General features: G+C 38.9%; 1 protein-coding gene across 2 annotated transcripts in view; it reads left to right on the top strand.

Annotated features, from left to right (window-relative positions):
- Positions 1–24,466, top strand: part of LOC131463035 (calsyntenin-2-like) — a 338,191-nt gene that overhangs the window by 183,423 nt on the left and 130,302 nt on the right. For both annotated transcript variants that reach the window (XM_058634680.1, XM_058634679.1), the window contains one exon: positions 24,103–24,298. In XM_058634680.1, coding sequence (XP_058490663.1) covers positions 24,103–24,298 — 196 coding nt within the window. The remainder of the gene's footprint in view (positions 1–24,102; positions 24,299–24,466) is intronic.

The following is a 24,466-nucleotide window of genomic DNA, read 5'->3' as shown; positions in this document are numbered from 1 at the left end:
GTATTTTAAGTGCTAGTTCAGGTTTTTACATACATATAGGGAGACTACAGGAAAACAGATTTAAGCCACTTAACAAAAGCCTCATCTGTGCCTGCTTAAGTCTACAAATATTATCTTTATCACTTTATCTTAGACAGCCTTTTCCTACTGTAGACATAAATGCATAAACTGAACAGTCTGACATACCAAGCACAACTCAAACAAGATGAACTCATGAGGAAATAACACTGAATTCATCAACTAAAAAACCTGGGATTCAGCAGATCAGCTGTTATTTCCTCTTGTCCTTTAGACTACAGATTTGCCTCTCCTCTCCGTGAACATCATTAATATCTCATAAGTCATGACGATTCCAATACCATAGGTAATGAATGAGTAAATAAATTCATGATTTTTCATATATGAATTCATGACAATCCACGTACCTTTACAGTAAACTGTTACCTATGCCACTGATGAACATATTTTAGGTATATTTCACACTTTGATACTCACTTTGGTGTATAAATTACTTTTTTGTTCTTGAGTCAAATTAACTCATAGTTTTTCAAGAAACAACTTCATGTTCTAATCTTTTAAAGCATTAACACAAATACATTTATTCATCCCACTTGTTTTGTTTTTCTCGTGTGTTTGTTTTTGTCAGCCTCCTACAACAGGATGCACAGCTTTCATAACACAAACTCTGCAATCTTTATCTCAGCTGACGTGGGTGGATTTCAGAAGGAAAAAAAAGATATCCCCAGGCACTGAAACAGAAATACTTTATTTTGCATTTAATTTCCACACATTGTTGCTGTGATATTTACTCAAGTTAAATGTGACAAACGTGCCTTATATTGCTGTTTCACAGTTACAGCTATCTTGAAGCAGTCTATGAATTCATTAATTCATTTTCTAAAGCATGTTCATGGTCATGGAAGATTTAAGCCAATTCCTGCTGCCACAGGGTGAAGGGCAACACACTTCCTGGACAGATTATGAAAATAACAATAATATTTATATACATAATGATAATTACAAATAAATACAGATAGTCCAGAATAAAATAAATGCATGTACCCATTAATGAGTATATATAGCAATTTCACACATAAATAATTGATCCCTGATACTTAGGTTTTTGTCAATAATGTACTTTCATTTTACCAGTACAATGACAAGAATAGAGTCAGTCAGTCAGTCATCATCTACCGCTTTATCCTCTGCCAGAGGGTCGCGGGGGGGGGCTGTGCCAATCTCAGCTACATCGGGCGATAGGCGGGGTACACCCTGGACAGTTCGCCAGTCCATCACAAGAAAAGAGTATTATATTATATTATATTAAGTTCTATTTTATTGTATTCTATTATATCCTTAAATATGAATGTTAATATGAATTTTAATCAGCATATAATCATAATATAATAGATAATAGAAACTACTGACTAACTAATTAAATGGGATTGTATTCAATTGCATTGTAACATTTGTCATAGTCATAATGTTTGTTTGAAGATGCCCTTTTATGTTTCTCACCACTAAGAGCTGTGCTACGGAGCAATGCTTGTTCAAGGGGGAGGGAGTAGACATTCAATTCAAGCTATTTAAATCCCTGGCTTTCCAAATGTATATTTGAAATGTTTTGACAGATATGAATGCACACATTTTGTTTTCCTCTTTTTTGAAGAATCAGGTACATTAAAATCTTCTTTTTTTACCACAGACCTCCATGGTACCTTTATATTGGCTGTAAAACTTAATGATAATCTTAATGAATGTTATGTAGTATGTCATGATTACACAGTCGATGTTTCACATAACAATAAGTTATGACTAAAAGCAAGCACTTAACTCTTAATCGTAAGTAAACAGCACTGTATTTGATGTTAGGGACAAGGGTCAGACAAACTGGTCACTCTAAAATAAAGGTCTGACCTGTTTTCCTTTCGTGTCGAAACAACCGGCCCAAAGAAAGCCTCACCTTTGATAGATTCATGAATGGAAAGTCAGGAGTTCATTATATGTATCAAAACTAGCACTGATAGTTCAGGTTTTTTGAAGTGTGATGAGACACAACCAATACGAGACATAGATTCTAACTGAAAATATGGCTGCCAGCCATATATTTCCTTATTTACCTTAGTAAGTAACTGTAGCTATTGGCCAGGAGCAGATGTCATCAGGTGGTACACAACCTTCACAGAGTGTTTCGACCCTCAACCACTACACTCTCCAGTTGGTGGGCCGGCAGTGAGTGGCCAGCTCACTGCCCATCTGCTCCTGGCTTCCAGCTTTCCTCCTCCCGCTTACTCCATAACCAACACAAGCCGCATTCCGTGTCCTCCCCCATCCTGCGAGCAGCTTGTTTCTTGCTCCGTTCGTCCAGGCCCTGAGCAGACAACAACTGCCATGCTGACTTGGCTGGGAAGCCTCTGCGTCTCCCCACTGTTGGAAGTGTGCACAGCCAAGGCTTGCCAAGGAACGCATGGGTTGCCGATGATGTCTCGCAGCTTCAGAGAGCTCACTGTCTGCTCAACAGCTGTGATGGCTGCCCACTTGCGCCCGGATCTGGTTGTGACGGCAGTTTGCTTTATCAGGTCATCGCTGGAATCTGTGAGGCTCAGTACAACCCTGCACTTTGCCACCTTGTACTCTTCCACAACTGATGAAAGGGGGAGCTGCAGCTGCCCGGACTGGATGTAAAGGCCCACTGAGGAGAAACTTGGGGGGATTCCCAGCCATCATCGCAGATGCATGTTGGTCTTCCTCTCAATGCCCTCAGTCATGGGGAACTCATAGACTGTGAAGAGCCAGAGGAGCCTTGGCAGAAGGCCATGCTGGTGCAGCCAGGTCTTAAACTTGCCAGGAAGGAAAGATTTGTCAATCTTCTTCAGCCACACCTCTGTCTGCTTCACAGCATTGGTGACATTGGCGCCATCTGTCAGTGATGCATCGTACCATTTTCCCAGGCACTTTATTGGTTGTCCACAATGGATGGAATGACCTCACTCTGACCTTGCTGGTTACTTTGCCCTTCTTGATTACCAAACTCCTGGACTTCCTAGCTTTGAACAACATCCTTGCCCATGAGGCTAAGTTGTCCAAAGTTTTCAGTAACCATCATGCTTGGACATGTGTCACAGTTGTTATTGTGATGTCGACCATAAACGCTCGCAGTACTGGCTGTACAATACCCAACTCCAGTTTAGGGCCATGGGTTACACCCTCTGCTGCTGATATTAATAGGTTCATGCCCATTATAAACAAGATGGGGGAGATGGTGCATCCTGTTGGAATTCGCTTTTGGAGGTCCTGCCAGTTGGTAGTAAAGAGGTTGGTAGGAGGGAGATTGTTCTGTAAATACAAATTTAAATATTCTTGCCACTCTATTTGACAGTTAAAGTGCCTTTTCTGACTGGAAAGTTAAGTTTCTGACACTTTGTTAATCTGTGTCCCAAACAATCTCTGATAAATTTCAGCATATGGTGGAGGCAGCAATGTTGATCTACATCTGTCTCCACCACTACATTTGCAAGTGATATTTTATAAATTCAGTGCATGAAATCCATTGTTGTGATTTTCCTCAATTGCAAACGAGGCAGCAGTAGAACAGCAAATGTGTGTACCTGTGAGATAAGAATCTAGATTCTCTTAATGGACTTTGCTTTCAAACTCTAGTTTGCAGTATAATAATGGCTGTATAAATGTGAGATAAAGCAGCAAACACATTTTTTGTCTGCTTCTGTCCTTCACAAAATCTCCCTCTGATTGAGGTTTCAGCTTCTCAGCTATTATCTACAATGAGTTGCATGGTTTAGTTTCCTTCAGGATATCTGTCCATGATATCTATTGCCATTACTGCTAATCCCTTGAGGGTTGTGTGGTGAGGTGGAGTCAATCCCAGTGGAAATATGATGTGAGGCTTTGTCAGAATGTGGTCTTGTGAAAGCTGCTTCTTAGCCACACAAACTCAATTTTGTGTAAGAGCAATTGTCCTTGTAACTCATCCAGTTTAGCAGCATGTTTCCAGCTGTAGTGATGCTCCAGATTGGCCTTTGTCATCATAGACATGCTGGTTCTTTTTTCATTCAGAAAGTAAATAATCCCTTTTTCCATTTCACTTGTCTTGACAGTCGCTATGCTGCCTGTCAGAGATGACACATACCAGCTACTGTTTAGTCAGCAGGCACCACCCAAAGGACAAGTTGGTCTATTACTTTATGTTATTTTCTTTTATCACAGGAAAAACACTATTTGCTGTCAACATTTGTTGAGAATGTTTGTAAAGTCTTTTTAGTACTTTTGAAATGTCTCCTGGGCTAGATTGTCTGGCAGTTTGTAGGAATGGTTTGCTAAAGTTTGACAAGAACACGTGTTTGCATATTATAACATTTCTGAAACAGCAATCCCGCATCCCAGATTCTTTGTTTACTCGACTTGTGCTGGGCTGACTTGTTGCTGGTTTTCTCGTGGTCACCAGTAAAAGAGTCCACCTCCCTCACAAACCTGCTTCGCTTCAAATGATGGTACTATAAAGGAAATCTGTTGTTTGTTGTTGCGTGATACATGTTGATTCAATCTCTCTGATTTGAATTGCAATATTGTTATTATCTGTCTTGTATTATAAGAGAAAAAATGATTCACTGAAGGCTGAAAGCTTGGAATCTTCTTTAATAAGATATATCGTATATCAAGAGAGATTAAATATATGACAAAATTTGGAAGTTAGGTTTGTGGGGGTTGGATTCCCAGGGCTAAACTATAGAAGAAAGTTTATTAAATCCTTTTTAGTGGATGAATGATAGTGTAATTATGGTTGTGCAACATGTGTCATTTTAATGTTTTCAAATCCAATTTTATTTTTTTAGCACCAAATCACAACATCATCTCAAGGCAGAAGCTGAGACCTTGTATTTATTATAGAGAGAGTAGAAGAGACCAACCATGGTTGGTTGAGGTGGAAGTAAAATAGGACACAGGGCCATACTTAAGAAAAATAAATAAAGTTGTAATATTGTGAAAACAAAGTAATTATAATTTTTAAGTTTTAAGTAAGTACGTTTTTTCACTTTTTTAGCCTCTCCACATGTGATGGCTAATTCAGTCTATGCCACAATTAATTGCAAAAATTACGAAAAGCGGAAGCCTCAATGCTTTCTTTTGTCCCACAATGAGTTGCAATTAATTGTGCAATTAACACAATACAAAGCCTGAAGGCTTCTGCTTATCATAAGAATCATTATGCCATAAACGTTTCCTCTCTGACAATGTTGGAGACGCTGTGTTATTTATTTTCCTCTGTAGGGGTCGCCACAGCGGATGATCCGCATATTTGATCTGACAGAGGTTTTCCTGTTGCAAACGTCCCATTGATCCGGGCTCGGGACTGGCACTAAGAGTACACTGGATGTGGCCTCTCCGTGGCTGGTCCTTCTGGATACAATATCTTAATTAACAATCCTGTTGTTTCTTGAGAAACTCTAAAACGTTTTTTTAAATGGCACACTGATGTAAAGAGCAGCAGCCATACAGTCAACCACTAACAGCTATTTACATCCACCCATCTATTGTCTATGGCTTCATCCTCCACACGAGGGTTAGTGGGTGAAGCTGGAGCCAATCCCAGCTGACAGTGGGTGAAATGTGAGGTACACCCTGCACCCTGCTGTTTGCCAGTCCATCGCAGGGCTAACAACCATTCACTCTCCCATTCACACCTATGGGCAATTTAGAGTGTTCAATAACCTCGGCATGTTTTTGGACTGTGGGAGGAAACCAGAGTACCCAGAGAAAAGGCCTGTGTTCATACCAGGTCTTAAACCTGTATCTTTTTGCTGCAAGGCGACAACTAGCTAACCACTACGCCACTATGTTTCATTTCCTCCTTTACAGAAGATACTCAGTTTCTTACATGATCTCTTTAATGTCCTGATACTGATGGTAATGTGGTGCTTTTTCTTCAATATGCTCCAATATTCTGTTACAGGGAGAGAAAAGGAAACAGAGAGAGGCAGGTTAGAGACAGAAGAGAGAGACCAAGTGTAGTCATCGTGGGCTAAAAGTCTTTGGTTGGCAGAATTTAACGTGCTGGAGTTTCTGAATCTGTTGTGAGGTCTTAAACTGCCACAGAGAAAATAAATGATTGATAATAGAAAATAACTAATCTCCAGAGGTTTTTACTGCAGAGATGAACAAGGGAGGAAAACCAGAGAAAACATTCAGCTTTCATCAGAAAATGTGACATTTACCCAAAAGGAAAATGAGAATAAGTTAGAGTGGTTATACCCATTGAGACATAGTGCCGTTTTAAAGGTGTCAGACTGAACAGAAATTATCTTGGAATAGCTCTTTCAGAAAAACACAGTCCATATCCATTCACTAAGTATTCACTAAGTTTTTTTTAGAGCAATATGAGTTGAGAAGATGAATGAATGAATGAATGAATGATCGCTCCAGGACTGTGTTCAGTAATGTAATTCAGAATGTGTTCAGTAAAAAGTTGTTGGTTTTTAATATGGTCATGATTACAGTTCACATAGCATATTTTAATAATTGTGTTGTAGATTTTTAAAGAGAAACAGAGTTTAATGCCAGTGTGTCCCTTAAGGCAGAGTTTAAAGAAACCTTTCTAATTTTGACTTTGACTTATCAAATTAAATGTTGATAACGTGTCGATACATCATACAACCACACTAAAATCAAAAATATTTTATTTGTATAGTGCCAAATCACAACATACATTATCTCAAGGCTCGGGACATAGACAACATCATGGAGAGCAGAGAAACCCAACAATCCCCACAATGAGCAAACACTAGACAGTGGAGAGAAAAAAACAAACTCTTTTAACAGAAGAAGAAATCTCTGACAGAACCAGACCGGTCTTCTCCCACAGATCACCACCGTCTCCCTCTACATTCAGCGCTCTCCAGCATCTAATTATACAGATTAGTATTAATAGGATCAGTGGTTCCCAAAGTCTGGGTCAGGACCCACAGATGAGTTGTAGGAGACCTTTTGGGTTCCACAAACACATTTGCTAACATTTACCAACCTTTTAGTCAAGATTTGTGTTCAATAACAAGCATGAAATGAAGTTTTAATTAATGTACCTCTCATCTTTTGGAGGAGATTTGCTTACAGTTGAAAATTATGTATTTTTGCAGATATGGTTGCCAAATAGTCTCTCATTGTGCGCAAATTTTCACTTATTACAGTTTATATTCAAATTTTTTTCATTTAATTGATCAAATTTGAACGATACCCACCCCTTCTACCACAACCTCTAGCTTACTCTGACCTTGATATTGTCTTTGTAAATGTAGACTTTTTTTTATTCTGATGACACAACATTGTAAGGTCTCAGGAAAAGTGAACACACAACTCTGCTGTTTTGTTTTAACACAAGCTATACTTTTCTGGATTTCTTAAATATCTGAACAGGCATGAGCAGCCAGAGAAAAACTGCTTACCAAAGGAAATCCAAAGCCCAGATGCACTCAGTATATTAGCAATTCTGTCAGTGCTATACATAAGTCAACATTATGGTATGTAGGGACTAAGCACAATATTTTATTTGCCATCAGACAAACTCTATCTGAGTTGTTGGAATGGATTTTTTTTCCATGCAAGCTAAGCACTTTCCTAGACTTACATTTTTTCTAATCAGTGGAACTGTGGCAGCGTGAGAAGTGACACTGTTAAGATGTGACGCTCTGATCTATCAAGAGCAATTTAATCAAAATCAGCAGAAGGATGTGAGGGGGAAACAACCTTGTTTGCTGGGTTTAATCACTTTTCACTCTCAGTGGTTGTACTTTAATTATAAGGAAAGTACAGTCACAGGCCTTCACCTAATGATTAGACCAGGATCTGATCTTGTGTCCTGCTACTCTCTTTTGGCCGCTAAAGAATCCATCAATCCAGCGTTGCGGTTGCTTCTTCCGTAGCATTTCAGTAGCATGGCAGAAGCTTCTGTCTTCATTAAAAAGTACAGCCAAAGATTTGTGCTGTAACAGCCAGGTTTTAGTTTTAGAGCAAAATTAAATCACAGGCAGACTCGACTGGCTTTGCCCAGGCTAAAACTTTGGAATCACTCCTGGTTAAAAAATAAAGTCAAATACAAAGCCATGTTTCTTCAACAAGGTCATCCTGAATGAGGAAGAAACACAGAATTGGTATGATGAAGGGCAAATGAAAGACTGAAGGAATGGAGCAACGCAGCGGAGCGAACAAATGGCACAAGTGACAGACACTTAATAAGAAGTTGAATTTGAGAAATGAGCCTCACTGTACTACAGGAATAAATAAATGAGAGCGAGGATGAGGGGAATAAATGAGCTGTTCCCCACTGCTCATGTTGGGCAGACAATTGTTGAGTGCTGTCAGTCTGTGCAGGTCTGACGCCAACACACACACACACACAGACAGTTTTAGAATTTTAGTTAGGAAAGGCAGGCAGGTGTTGGAACGCCATGAGGCCAAACCAGCCAGACTGTTGTCAGTGTCTCCCTCCTGATCTCTCTCTCTCTCTCTCTCTCTCTCTCTAACCATGCACACACACACACACACACACACACACACAGAGGCACACACATTCACACACTTAAGCACAGTTGTTGAGGTGAAAACAGCCTCTTTGTAACGTGTATTTTCATCCCATAATCTAATCCTTTTCATTACAGATCAGTCTGGCGACCATTTCATGTATCCTGCCATCTAGCAGAGCTGATATTATTGCAGAGGCAGGTCACAGTGACTCACTGCTCGCCTGCTGCTGACAGCAACAGCAGGATGGAGAGTCGGATTAAGCAGCGGCCACAGTTACTGCAAGAGAAACATTATAAAAGGCAATCATGGCGTTATTCAACACTTTGACAGGCAATAGCCAGACAATACAGAAAAAACATGTAATCACATTCACCTTTCAATAAGTACACTGAGATATACTGACTTAACTGTAATATCTTGGTGTTTCCTAGACCATTGTATTGATAATTCAAATAAACACACATGGCATTAATATGTACAAGACGATTATTGATTAATGGACTGAATGATTGTTTACTGCAGGGGTCTGAAACTGGGGCTAGTGAAAAAGCTGTTCTAGTGATATCACAATATTCCTTCATGGTTTCACAATATTCATAAATTATTATTGAATAATATTAACTAATGATGATATGTCACAGAAAAGAATGTGTGGACCGGTTAACTTAACACTAAACAATATTTTACTGTTTAATCTATTGGAAATATAATTATAGATATAGCCTAATTTTGCTCACTGTTAATGCCAATTGCTAACAAGCATATTCAGTATTATGGTGTGTTTGGGGGATGTATGGAGTCATCGTAGGTTTACATTTTTCTTTACTTTTACACAACATGTCACCTTTATTTGAGTTGTAGAACCAGGGTGAATGTTAACAGCTGAGCTTTTTGCATATTTGATGCTGCAGCTGCTCTTTTCAGTCTTTCTAAGACTGAAAAGGGCTGTTGTGATGGTTGTGAACAAAAATGCCAGCTTTTTTTTCCAAAGATGTCATTGCATGTTGCAGTGTGTTGTATTTAAGGCATTTTTCGTAATTGAATTGCAAAAACTGTTTTCCATGTAATTTAAAATGAAAGGCTAACAATAGGCCTATCCTGTCTGAGCAGTACACATTATCTACATTATCTGCAACTTTATTGTGACTACAGATACAGTTTCATGGCCATACTTTTTTGTTATATTTTTCATGTTGCATTAATAATTGCAAAAATTTCCCTATCAATACGAACACAAGCAAACATGCTCATTATTCTCAAATTTACTTTAAATCAAGTGACACAATTCATGCACAAGAAAGGTGATACAGGCTTAAATAACAGGGAGGACACAGAAATAAAGAAGTACGAACATAGATATATGGATTAAACCATGTGTTTTAGAGAAAAAAAGTAAAGTAGTTCAACTAATCTACAAAAAGGCAGGCAGACTGGTTTAATGAACTGATATTGATAATATATGTAATGTGCCTTAAAATTAGGAAGAACAGATCTTGCCAGAATTGAAGAGAGTTAGAAATTAGTCTTCCTTTACTTGATTAAGCTGACTTAAAACATGAAGGACCTTAGAATGTCTTAAATTTGCACAAACACCAATCTGTGATTTTAGTTTACTATTAAACACATTGTTAATACACACCAGTAGTAAACACAAACCAGGAGCAGGAACTGATAATTAAGGCATAGGATAAGCCGTAATTTCATATTTAGACAAAGTTTGATATTTCTTCTTAAAATTTGATTATATTTGTATAGTACAAAAGTGCTTGCCAATAATATTTTTCTTTATGGACAAAAAATAGGAACAATTTTGCAGAAAATTATTTTATAGTTATAAAACTATTTTGGCCTCCTTCATTTTTGTGCAAGGCCACATGTAACTTACTAACTTGCCAACAGAACCTATGAAGAGTGGAAATTGGTATTACAGTTTATAAAATACAATTTTACAAATTCAAAATATTACAATTTTAAAAAGTCAAATGTTGTTCCTCTGCTCACCTTGAAACTTGTATGTGCTTGTAGAGTGTATGCTCCTACACAGAGACACTGTTGAGCGTTAGTTCCTCATGTAATAATCATTTTGAGTCATATGTCTTGTGGCCATGATTTTCTTTTTTGTTCTCTGAGGATTAAGTAGAAAATTGTTTAACAAATTCTATCTTGAAACGACCTACAGACACAGGAACAATATTTTCTCTGCAGCTGTCCTCAGTACTCCCCTGGTGTCACATTATTCACTCACTCTCTACTCACTCTCTCAACTTCCTGACCTCCAGTTCCTCTTCTTCATCTCTTATTTACCCCAACCTGAAGGTAAACACTGCAAGCAGCAGCAGCAGCAGCAGTAGTAGAAGTGTCACCCGAGGCTGTCGTCTCTCACAGTCTGCAGAATCTGCACCATGGCGAGCTCATCCATCCTACACACTCACTATGCCATTGGCTTTATGTACTCAAAGGATAGCTTCCTGCCTCATAGTGGTGGTGTCTCCATAAGCAGGATGATGTAACTGATAGCAATTTAAACTACACCAGAGTATGCTAAAGCAGCATCAACCTTCCAATCTTGTTTTCCCTCTCAAAGCTCCTATAAAGCATACGCAATTAAGATTAGCATAGATGTTGTGCTGCTGTCTGTTGGGACATAGTGTGTCTTTGCTTCTGTATTGACCTTGTGAAAATATTAGAGATATTTATATATATATATATATATATATATATATATATATATATATATATATAGATAGATAGATATATCTTTACTTTTATGTTTAAATTAGGCAGTGATTTGATATGTTTTCTGACATATTGTCTGATTTATGTGTTGTCTATTGGAGCGCTTTAACTTGTTTTCTGCTCATTTTCTGTTGAATTTACAAAATTCACAAAATAGCAAATTAATACAAATGCACAGTTTTTTGGCCTGATTCTGGCCTGAGCCCAGGTTTAGCTGAATCATGAGCAGAATAAGGAAGGCTGAGTGGGCCCATATCCTTTGTGTGGATGGAGCCAAGCCTGTAAAACTCATTGGTGATGATGGTGAACAGCTGGGCCTGGCTGCTGGAGCCACCAGTGTGTTATGAGGGGATCAATAGCTTAATGGCTGTATTTCAGCCCATATTTGGCCAATATGGCTCTACATAATGAAGAGCAGGAATAATTATTTCTCTTTTTCACTCTCCACTGGGCTATCTGGGCAGTGAAAGTACATACATGTGTGTATATATATATGTATATAAATATATATATATATATATATATACATACATATTCATTCATTCATCTTCTGCTTTATCCTCCAGATATTTTTTTTAAAGGAACCAGATTGAATTGGTCAATTGTTATAAGATTAGGCGATTTCCAGTGGCTACTGTATAAAATATATCCTGTTGTATTATTGTCAAAGTAAAATTATTAAAATATCATTGAAAAAAGGCAACCTACTGTAGATTTTAACATAGTAAACACCCTGTGAATATGCCGTCATCAAGTGGAAAAACTTGTGGCTAACAACATATTTACAGGAATAAAGAAATGAACTGCATTTTGTTTTGAGTTATAAAACTGTAAAGAATATAGTACTCTGTAGGCAAAGCCTCTAAAATACTATTATAACATTCATTTGTTTATTTAATTTTTGCATTTTTTTCATCATATTAAAATGTTTTCCAATATCATAGTGAATGACATTATATGGGACAGTCCCACTGGTCTACACTTGTGGTGTTGGTGACCACTGATTTTCATATGACTAATTTTTCTAGTTTTTAGATCACAAATGTGTGATTTTTCAAATTACTTTTTTTTTTTTTTTATTAAATGACCTGAACAATAAACAGTCGGCAGACAACAGACTATCAAAGCCACTATGGGATACAAGCTGAGAGACTTTGTTACTCTCGGCTATATCAACATTGATCACAGACAAAGGTAGAGAAGACATTAATAAGTGGAGTTACACCTCCACTCAATGTCGCCCTGCTCTCTGGAGCACCTACATCACACTTTTATTACAGCCTAATCCCATTTAGTTGTAGTCATTTACATACTGTATATTCCTGTGTATGTTGTCGGACAGCAAATCGATCATGAAACTGTGATTTATCCTCAGCTCATAAAAGTTAATCACGCAGTCATTTCCAGGCCGCAGTGCTGTACTGATAAAAAATCATTATCTGATGACTCTGACACAGCCTGACAAAATCAACATGAATATGGGTTAATGACAGACAGCACCTATGTGTGTTCAGCTGATTAGCTCATAATGATGAGCTCATAATGATAAGCTCACAATGGTGTACTGACACACCTCATGCAGAGCCTTGTTGAATTTTTAGTACATATTTTTTTTTAATAAAAATGAAAGTATAATGTTTGTGTGGATAAACGGCTGGAATGAAGAGATTACAGTTTTTGAGTTTAACCAGTGAAGTGTGGACATACCTCTGACAGTGCATACTTCTTAAAAACTGTGTTTTTCTCAGTCCCAAATCCCAAAAGGGGAAAACTGTAAATGGTTTCCATATTTTTTGTTTTTAGAAATGGCCAGCATATGAGCTTCACCAGATGCTGTTGTGACTATCCAGTGTGTTTATGCATCTGTGCTTGGCAGCAGCCAGTGACTGGAGGAATTATATTTTCAGGTTGTCTGGCCGTCTGATGGTCAAAGTCACTGTGACCTTAGAAAACATCTTGAAAATGCAGGGTCTCAGGAACCCTTTGAGGGAATTTCTTCATTCTTCATGTTTTGTATAAACTTACAGATGGACTGAATAGCTGACGTTCAAAGATCAAGGTCCTGGTGAAATCATGTTTTTGTAAATGTTCTATATATAAAGCTGCTTTTGTAAAATCTTACATGTATCTCAGTCTCTGACAATAATTCTAGGTGAAACATTTCTAGCATCTCCCAACAGAACTCCACAAAGCGGTGGTCTTCATAGACCTGGATCATACTTTCAGGGTTCCCACGGGTCCTTGAAATTATTGAACTTTTGTGAATTTTTTTTAACTTTTAACTTGTTTTTGAAAATCGCCATGAATTTTTCTTTTGTGCAGCCTACTGTGCCCACCAACCCACCACCTACTGTTTCAGGCCCTGCGTTGCTTGGTGGATGCAGACTAGGCATACGCAGAAGAAACATGGAGTTGTCATTACTAGTGGTGTTGCGGACACTGTACTGTCTCTCACCCTGCTGTTGAGTAACATTAAGCAAGAGAGAACACATGACGTGATGCCTGGGAAATGCAAATTCCAAGATCTCTGGCTCACCAAAAAAAGTTAAAAGAGTGTCTTGCCCAAAATCCCAAGGACAATCACTTGTCCAGGTGCAGAGCGTGCTGCAAATCATTTGAAGTGAACGCCATGATTGAAGCAGCTTTTACAAGTTGCCCTCCCATCTTAAGCTGTTTTAGCACAGTTGGTTGTTGCATTTGAGGGAATTGGTCCTGGGAAGTCCTTGAAAGGTCCTTGAATTTGATGTCAACCAAGGTATGGGAACCCTGAACTTTCCATGTAACATTGGGCAGCAGTTGGCATCCTGTGGGCCAAACTGGCTAGCCAACATATTTTTTTTAATTGTTTCCTTTTCTTCAGAAAAAATGACAAAGTTTTACACAATTCAGCCTTTCAGAGTCCAGTAAAATTCTGAGGCTGATTCAACTTACTTTTTAAACCAAATATCTTAAATTTGCCATGTTGGTACAATATTGAATAGTTGTTTTGTGTTGTTGTTGTTGTTGTTGTCTTTTTTTTAAAAAAACAAACAAAAAAAACAAACAAACAAGTTTTACGTGATGAAGGTCTGATGTTTTGGCCTGATTGCAATCGCTTGGAAAAATATTTGCCCTAGGTCAAATTTACTTGGGTTAGGGTTAACCCCCAATTAGTAATTTTTGCACACATACAACAATTATTAATAGTGAATTTGAACTCTGCATTAAACCCATCCTTATTACACAACAGTAGTGAACACACACAAACCTGACCGGGTTCTGGAGAGACTGAAATTTCGTTCTGACATCATGACTTAATGTGTGTTGGAATGACAATAAAGAAATCTTGAATCTTGAATCTTGAATCTTGAAGGTGCAGGAGCAGTGGGCAGAACAATGGGGAACCTGGACACCACAAACTGTCTCTGGGATTATCTGCTCTCGGCTCCACCGGTATGTACGGTCAGATGGTGAAGACTTCTGATTTTTGTGGCGGCAAAAATTGAGGAAAGTTTCTGCATCAAATCTCCTTCAACAAGAGTTTAGGAACATCAAGCATCTAGTGTGGAACTAAGTGTGACTATTGTAACCTTTTAACTTAAAGTTAGCTATTTAAATCTATCAGTATTTAATCAGAGAGAGAGATTAGACGTTTTCTTGGCTGCTAACAGCAGCAATAGAAACCTTGTTTTGTAAACGTTATCTCACTTCGGGTGAATCCTTTTTACATTTGGCACAAAGGTGCATGTAGACTCATCAATTAGCTGCGACAAAAAGGTCAAGGCCATCGTGGCCTCACAAACAAACAAGTTTGGGGCCTCTTGGTCATTAAATTCCCCTCTAGTCAACAAGCTTCTGTAATATGAGCCTGGAAAAATGTGACTGAAACTGCAGTGGTCAGCAGAAACATACAACCTCTGGGTGGTAATATTGGTTTTAACCAGGGTTGTGTTGTTTTTTTTTTTTAAATATAATTAAACAAAGGACAAAGGATTAATCAATTCTGCACTAACTGTGTATGTTGTTCTTGGTGGCTGCTGTTAGATTTGCTCTGTGTCTTTGACCTTAGATCTAATATACCTCACCCATGGTCAAAGAGTGTCACAGAGGACATGGTCTTTGTTTCATCATGTTGTTCAGCTGTGCGTAGAGTGTCCTCAGGGGCATTAATGGAGGTCATAAAAACTGTTAAGGATATTTGAGCTCATTGAACTCTGTAACAGACCTTACTTTCTTAGACAAGGACACATGCTCCCCTGAGGCTGTTGTATGAACAGAATTAGAAAATAGAAATGATTGATTCCTCTCTGTGTTTAATGTGAGCAGCTTGGCTGTGTTAATGTTAATGTTCAGCAGTACTTCACCTCCCGCTTGAGTTTTGTGGCCATCCCTGTAAGTCAACACTTAAAAATGATAAAACTCTCAGTGAAGTAAAAATACATGTTTGTACTCCAAGATGAAAAAAAAGATGTGGAAATAAATTTAATCCAGGTTTAGGCTTACTATGATCGGTCCTAAATCCTGTTATTGGGCACAATAGACTTAGTGGCGACAGACAACAACAATATGGCATTATAGTATTACAGTTATACAGAGATGCCAGTTCATTATTAAATGGATAGGTTTTTAAAGTCTGTTCCACCCCGGTGTCAGGAACCAGCTTGAGACTTTGCTGCTGAAACACACACACATAAAAACATATTTCAGCATCAGCATGTTTAGCTTGAGGACTTCTGTTGCCTCAGTTGGAATGTTTGTGTCACTTAGGTAAATGTCAACATAGGTTTTCAAACACTGAAGTCATGTAATGAATGACACATTTGAACTTTGATGGAGGCAGCAGTGGATAACAACTCCTGTGTGCCTTGAAGAGAAATCCACAATTTTCTATATGGACTTGGTGTAGTGGTAAACACTCGCCTTTGCAGCAAGAAGACCTGGGTTCAAGCCCTGGTTAGAACAAGGGTCTTTCTGCATGGAGTGTGCATGTTCTCCCTGTGTGGAGGATGAAGTGGTAGAAAATGGATGGTATTTGATTTGGGGAGTAAGTGGTTAACAAAGCACCAAGTTCAGTTTTCAGTCAGCAAAGTCTATTTTAAAGTTGAGGTAAAGCAGCAAACATTATCCTAAAATTTAAGGATTCTTTATTTGTCACATGTATATGTTACACTGTAACACACAGTGAAATGCTCTGTTCCGAGTCGCACCGAGACTGAGCTTAAGTTAGATATTTTAAGTAACAGACGAAACATGAATACATATATGTATATATATATATATATATATATATATATATATATATATGTATGTATATATAAGTATAAGCAGTGTTATAAGTGCCGTTGAAAAAGTGACAGTGATATTTAAAGTGCAGTGTAACAGCGGTGATTATCGATCAAAGTGGCAGTGTGCAGTGGAGACACTTGTGTGCTGTAAATTGTATTACGTGTAAATTGTAAATACTTCAGACATAAACAGCCATATATTTTATCAGGTGAATAATTATGTAATTTCCTCAGAGAACTCTTAACACATGTTATGAGGGGAAATTAATAATAAGGGTAAAATGACATATTGTCAAATCACTGGTGTGAAATGATATGATGCTTGGCTGTGATATGCATTAATGCCTTGAGTGAATAGGTTTAACGATGGAGTAGTCACCTGACCACATTAAGGTGTTTATGTTTACTTCAGTGTTTTCACTGGTGCTCCATTAAATGCTAGTTTGTTGTTGAAGGTTTGACACTTGCACAGCAGTGCTTTGGCTCCGCTCTGCTTCTAGGCTGGAGTAATTGACATGTCGCCCGCTGGGGTAAGTGATTAACTTCATTGACATTGAGGGGGAGGTGGGTGAATGGCCTCACACGCCGTTAGCAGAGCAAGCCGAACCTTTGTAAGCCTCCAAGATGAAAGAGTGTTGATGTGGTCAGGACCCAGAATGCTGCTGTCCAGTGAAATTGCCTGGATAGATGACATTCAGGAGCATGGGCATGTTGCTTTGGCCTGAAGGCAGCTTGTGTTACTCTGCATCAGACTTACACTCATTCACTTTGATTTGTTTCTCACGTATGACTGACCTGTAGAAGAAATGTCAGCTTTGAAGGAACACAGTTCATGATCTGTATCTCACTGACAAAATGACCACTGTTGATGTCATCGGGGTTAACTTGACTTCCCTGTTTTAAACTTGATTTGACTGCTGAGTCTCATCCCCAGGTTGTTAGATGGATAGTTCTGTTTTAGTGTGCATTACCGGCACTTTATATTCACTGTGATGTGTGTGCCACTCATGTGCTGCAAACCAGCATGAGACATGGATGCTCACTCTGACTTAAGCCTGGTGTGGTGTTCAGGTCTGTGGGAACCCATTTCCAATGTTTGCTAAATGAAAAATGTGTTATTTATTAATTTTTCCCCATCAGACTCAATCAGAGCCACCCCTCCCTAACACATTACATGCTCGATGGGGCTGATGTTTTACTCTACTGTTTTTGTGTGTGTGTTTAATTTCTATATAGCTGAAGTTCATATAAAAAAACATCAATAGTAATACAATAAAAACCTTGTCACATATTTGTTTTTGTTACCTGTGCCTTGATTGCAAATGTTTTTCTTTTCTTCTTGCAAAATACTTATATTCATAAAAACAGAAGTAAGTGGCAAATATTAAAAACTAATCATGTTTATATTACATGTAACTCGGCTAAAATAAACATCTTTTAAGTATTTTTATATCAAATTTTATTACTGAATTGATTTAAAAACTCAATAATGCAGTGGGTCCAGGAGACCCATGAACACTGGCTGAGTTAAAGAAATATGAATACCACACAAGAGTAAAAAAATGGAAATACACTTAAGAAAAGGTTTGGATAATAATTATGTACAGTGAATAAAAACTTTGCTTTGTGGGTTTGACTCGTAACTCGAGGTTTGACATGTTAATTCTTTTTCATGGTGAGTCTCATATGTCACTTTATTAACCGTTCATTTCCCACACCAAAGTCCATAGAGATAATCATCAAAGTGTTATTTTGTGACCTGTGTTTTAAATCATTTGTTCATGTACATAAATGATGCAGACAGTAGACCAGCAGCTCCTTCTCACCATGGACCAGTGACCAGTTTACAAACTTCAGTTTTCATTTTGGAAAGTCTAATGGCAACTGTCAGTGGACATGACTCAGTCAATCTGAAGCCTATCACTGTACATTTACCTGTGAAAACTGTGATGTGCAGTTTGCTCAGTGACAGAATAAAATTAAACTAAACCATAAAGGGACAGAGAGAGAGAGTGAGAGGGTGGGCGAGTGTTCACTTTGTTACAAGACAGTGTGATGTCATTAACTCTGTGAGAAGAGGCTTTAATGTAATTAACAGAAAGGAGACGATGGATGGGACGTGGCAGGGAGGCAGCAACCGTGAGGTCGAGTAAATCATCCTGTGCCTCGTCTACAACAGTCATACACACAAACACACTCCTTCCTTCCTTAAACCCCCGTTGATAAAGTGTGCCTGTAATTAAAAATCCCCCGTCCAACACATGTTGATTCGGTCACACGGAACAAAAACACCACTCCAAGTTTCATGTGCTCCATTCAGAATTCAGAACATGCAAGCTTAATTAGTATTAATCCTTATCTCCACAATGGACAGCTTCTCATTGCAGTTTTTTTTTTTTTTTCCTCGCATGGCTAATTTCATGAAGAACATAATTACAGTGTTTTCAATTTGGACCCTCAGTGGAGTTATGAGGCTGATGCTCTATCTCCACACTGCAGCTGAGAACAGTGGTGTGTGTGTGTGTGTGTGTGTGTGTGTGTGTGGGTCCATTCCAGAGTGCCTGTGGATGTGCGATTGTGTCTAAAATGAGAGGGTGAATTAGTGGGTTATGTTGGTGGCTAATACAAGACATAATTTGATGCCAAATCCAAATGAGAAAAGTGGCTAAAATCATGACAACTGTGTAAACTGTATGCGAGACTGCAAATCTTGTTCAAATATGGGGGCTCTATTAATTATGATGAGTGAAAATATTGAGATAATGTCCCAGTAAACTGGTGTCTGGTATAGAACGTGTTCAGAAACAGTCATGTTTACATAACATTGGCCTACATGGGAACTAGGGTGGACAGTGTTACCACGTTAATTGCAACGTATAATGACTATATACAGTACAGTATATTAATTCCCCACTCGCCCACTTGAGCAGTTTTGTGTCTCCTCCAAGCTTGGATCTTTGGAGCCTGACGTTTCTGTGCAGTACATACAATATATACATACTACATACATGCTGTATGCACTTCAATTGCATGTGCACGTTTCTGAAGTGGACGTTGTGTTGCCCACAGGCTTGTTGCACTTCTTCTGATTTGAAATAATTAAATACGATTGATTAACGATTGGGCTTCAGAAATGTTTCTGGGAAAAAAGATTCTCATTTCACAACCCTAATGTAAACATGTTAGTGCAACTGAAATTATATTCCTGAAAGTCAGACTAACACACATATAATGTGATAATGTGGTTGGGAATTACTATTCCACTGGACCCACACTGGTCCTAAATGCTCTGCACATGTACCGCAGTTCACGACCCCTTGGGGTCAAAGCCTTGGGGCTTTGGTAGCTTGCAGAGTTGGACACACTTCATTTTATAATTCTATTCTTGTGCTTGTACAAGAACAGCAGTCCAAGTAATTATTGTGATTTACAACTGTAGTGTGTAAACTTACAGTTTACACACAAATATATATATATATAATTATAATTATATAATATATTATATATATATATAAATAATTAAAGTAGTTACATTACATTACATGTCATTTAGCAGACGCTTTTATCCAAAGCGACTTACAATTGTGCAAAAAAGTGCATTTAAACATTTGGGTACAAACAAGAGCTAGAAGTAAGTAAGAGCTTCAAGTAAGCCAAACTATAAAGTGCTAGTCGTAAGTGTGATGTATGTATGTACTGACAGTAGAAAGAACAACATTGCCCACAACTGCAAATGCAAAAATTGCTTCTTGGCCTCACCCACCTCTGCACTGCTGTATACACACAAACACTCCCTCAGTCAGGTCTGATAGTATTGCTTGACAGAGCTTGGTCGCAGCATACAAATAATGTTACATCATTCACCATGATCAGAAACAAATGTAATGCACTGCGACTTTAACGGTGCATGGACCCTTATTGAGTGTGATATCCAGTTATCATTTTTACTTGCTGTCTATTCAGTGTGTGTTCCAACAGTAGGAGGATGAAAGGCTTGTCAGCTCTGATTAGAGCTTCTAAACTGGCACAGTTGGAGGAAATGTTTGTGTGTGTGTGTGTGTGTGTGCTTTGGTCACTCTCCAGTATTGGGAGATGGGCGCTGCCCTTAGGCAGTGGCCATGTTCCCATCCTCCTCAGCTCCTCCTTTCATCGACCTCCATAATTCTCTGCTCTGTCTCATCCTCTCAGTGGTGTGATTGCTTCCTATCTGATGTCTCCACCTGGACTTCTCACTCACGCCACCAAGCTTATCTACCCACTTAAGTGTGAGAGCACCTTTTCAACAACAGTGAACCTGTGCGTTATATTCAGATGCAGGCAGCTCATCAGCAATGCTCGGTCAGCTCTGATAATAACTTAGGGTTCTGTGGCACTCTGTCACACTCCTCCAGCTCTGCAAACACAGGCCAATAAAACATCTCTGCCTCCCCTGATAATGAGCTCTGTGTCCTCAAAGATAGTCTCGTGTGGACAGGTGCCACTTTCCCTTGAGGCGTCAAGCACGACAGGACTTCTGACACAGACAGGATTGCAGGATAGCTCCTGAGCACACGTTCCCACTGACTAATACTCAGTCATTAAATTAGACTTGATGAAATGACAATGTAACAGCGACCAAAAAGGAGCGTTAGCCACTGCAGTGGTGAAGCGTGAGTAGAAAGGAAAGTAGCAAGTGTCGGAAAAGTCAAGGAAGTTGGTATCAAAGTTTATTTTAATCATTGTACACATTAAACAAAAGACGGGATTTAGAAAATGCACACACTAAAAGATAAATAACAAATCTTAAAGCTGTAGTGTATAACTTTACTTAAAATGTTCAATGACAATTTTAAACCATTGTCATATGAGTTGATTAAACCTATAAGCTCATGCACAACATCTAGATGTTGTCAAGTTCTTCACAATCCAAACAGACATGGTCTGTGGTGATGATGCTACTGCAGTCAAAGAGGCTCGTGTTTGTAGTGCTCACTTCCTTTCATGTAAGTTATCATTTATCAGCTGTTTCTGTTAGATTACGGTGAAAAGCCTGGATTCCACAGACATGTGTGTGTGTGTATATGAAACCCATGCTGCCTAAAGTTATGTTGTGGTCTTGGACGTAGCTAGCTTGTAGTTAGCTGCCGGCTGGCTAGCGCGCTGACCAGTAAACATTGTGTGCTAAAAACGTTCCATGTAAGACTTTCTCGCATATACGAGCTAGCTTATCTATAAGGTAAGAGTGAATAGCTGGCTGTCGGCTGGTACTAATTTATTTAGGTATTGTTCGCGGTCCTTAATCGGCAATGAAAGAACATATTCAGAATTATTCGGTGGAGGACCATGGACATACATGCTGTTCGCTTACCTGTTGTGACGTTTTCTCTCGCTAGGCCTGGAATGTTTATGAAAGGGTCTATAGATGCAGCTAGAACCATAAGTTAAATTATAACAGCAAACTCACAATATATGAGCAATATTCAGTTTATAAGATAGAAATAAAACACACTATTCTTTTTAAATTTCACTTTTCAGATTGATGAAACTAAACTAAAGGTTTAAATAAATGAATTAAGAATTGTTATACATAATGCATTGAAGTCCATATAATATGCTGCATACTCTTTTAAGGTAGATCATTGTGTGCGATCATAATTCTGAAGGTCCTATAAATGATTAACTAGTTTAAATGATGATAATCCAATAAAGAAACAGTGCCAATCCACCCATATTCATAAGTTTTGGCTTTTATTAGTTTGAAATGAAGTTTAAAAAATGAGTTTCCTTTGGTCCATAAATCTCCCTCTTACAGGCCTCTAATGTGACACACATGAGGCACATATTTAGTTTACAGTTAGCATAGTAATTAACATGTACAAGCTCTCAGCTTCTGCCAGGCGCCAGCCGTCCAACATCTGTCCAGCTCTTCCTCCACCACCAATCCCTCCCTCCTTCCCTTCACTGCCAACCGCCATGTTTGCCTCTCTGAGGGAGAGGCAGAACACTTATCAGGTCTGGAGTGAAGTGATAGACGGTTGTGGAAGGAAGGAGGGTGAGGAAAAAGGTGACAGGTCTGTTTTCCCGCCCTCTCTTTAGCTGACTGAGTGTCAGTTTGAGTCTTAAAAGCAGGGAGGTACTCCCTCTGCTGTCACCTTGACCCTGCTCTCCCTTCTCTGCCATCAGCTGCAGTTAAATCACACAGAGAGTGTCAGGACAGCCACACTGAGTCGTGGGCGTGCACCATCAGCATATCCTCCACATATTCCTCCTGATGGAGGCTCCCCCTGCACTTGCCCGTGTATATTGGATTTATTTCCCGCTCCAGCAGTGACGGATTTTCCATTTCCTCGTTTTTGTACGGTGCCGTGCTATTGAGAGAAGCCGCAGATCACATCCTCTGTCACACTCCCTGTCACACACCGTTTGCTCTGTGCCATTTTATCATTTTTGCTCTCCATGGAAGGCCATGCTTCTCCATATTGTGGAGTTCCATTTGACTCTGATTTAAGCAATTGTTCAGGAAATATGGAGGGGGAGGTCCTAATAGCATGAAGAGAGTGTTCACACACCCCTTTATTAATTATACTCTGTCATTTTCTGCTCCCTCTTTATCTCCTTACTTTTTTTCTGTGTGATTTTGCCTCCAGCTCCTCTGTGGGCAAATTGTCACTTCAGAGCCCCGGCCCCAACAGGAAGTGGCGAGGGGGGGGGGGGGATTATGACAGAAACAGGATGACAGGGGAAGGCAGGGAAAATAAAGTTGCTCTTATCAGAACTTGCCAGAAGCAATGGACACACACACACACACACACACACACACACACACAAAGCTGCTTTGGGAATCCAATTTAGTCTTTGCTGTTAGTTTAAAGTGATATTAGTGCAATTAGCCGTCACAGGTTAAAGTGTGAGCTTGACGTGTTAAGTGAATTCCTTAAAATCCCCTGAGTGGAATCACAGTGGGATGACAGCTCTCCAAGAAAAAAAGGAAGACAAATAAGAGAACTTTTCTTGCAAACTTCGCAAATGGCCCACTTCTTTATATGCCATGCTAATAAATGTCATTTAAATGGATTCTTCTACCCCTCTACGTCTCCATAGAAGGGTGACTTTGAGCTTTTACATCGAGCCTGGTGTAACTCAGTTTCTGTTTGTCGTTCTGTGGTGTCCTCTGTCATAAGAATATTTGCACAGTAAACAAGATAAGGAATGTTCATGAAACATCAGCGTCTTTATCTTTTTTTGTTTTTCACATTGCAAATGTACTTTGGAAGTGGGAATTATCCAAGGTGACTAAACAGGAGAACTAGCAACTAGCACTTTGACATTTCCCATAGTCATCTCTCCTCTATTGTCTTACAACGATATACTCAATGTTCCTTAAAACAACTGTCTCTCAGAGAATGTCACGATTGTGATTTGTATTTATTCATTTATTTTAAACATTGTGCATACTGTAAATACTGACACATGAGGACAGCATCAGTTTAAAAATACATCCCAAATGAGGAGTACTCAATTCATGAATTAGTACCTATTTGACCTGACCTCAACTTCTCCTCCCCTTTCCTCTCTACCCTCTGGTTTCTAGGGGAGATCTGCGCTTTCAACATCCATGGACTGGAGGCTCCGTTCAAAGCAGTGGTGCTGAACGGTACGTCTGGTGAGGGTCAGCTGAGGGCCAACGGCCTGGTGGACTGCGAGTTGCAGAAGGAGTACACCTTCATCATACAGGCTCATGACTGTGGCTCAGGTCCCGGGGGAACAGAGGGCAAGAAGTCCCACAAGTGAGTGAAGTCACACCATGGGGTTTAAACAGCTGATTCTATGTATAAGTACATGCACAACATGTTTACATTGATAATTCATAAAGCCTGAGACACAGACACTACACAACTACTAGAACTTGGTTTTTAGCAACTTAACAAAATCTAATCCTGCCTTGTCTAATCCTG

The sequence above is a fragment of the Solea solea genome, chromosome 7 (assembly GCF_958295425.1).
Source record: "Solea solea chromosome 7, fSolSol10.1, whole genome shotgun sequence".
NCBI lineage: Eukaryota > Metazoa > Chordata > Actinopteri > Pleuronectiformes > Soleidae > Solea > Solea solea.
This window is presented reverse-complemented; position numbering and strand designations above follow the sequence as displayed.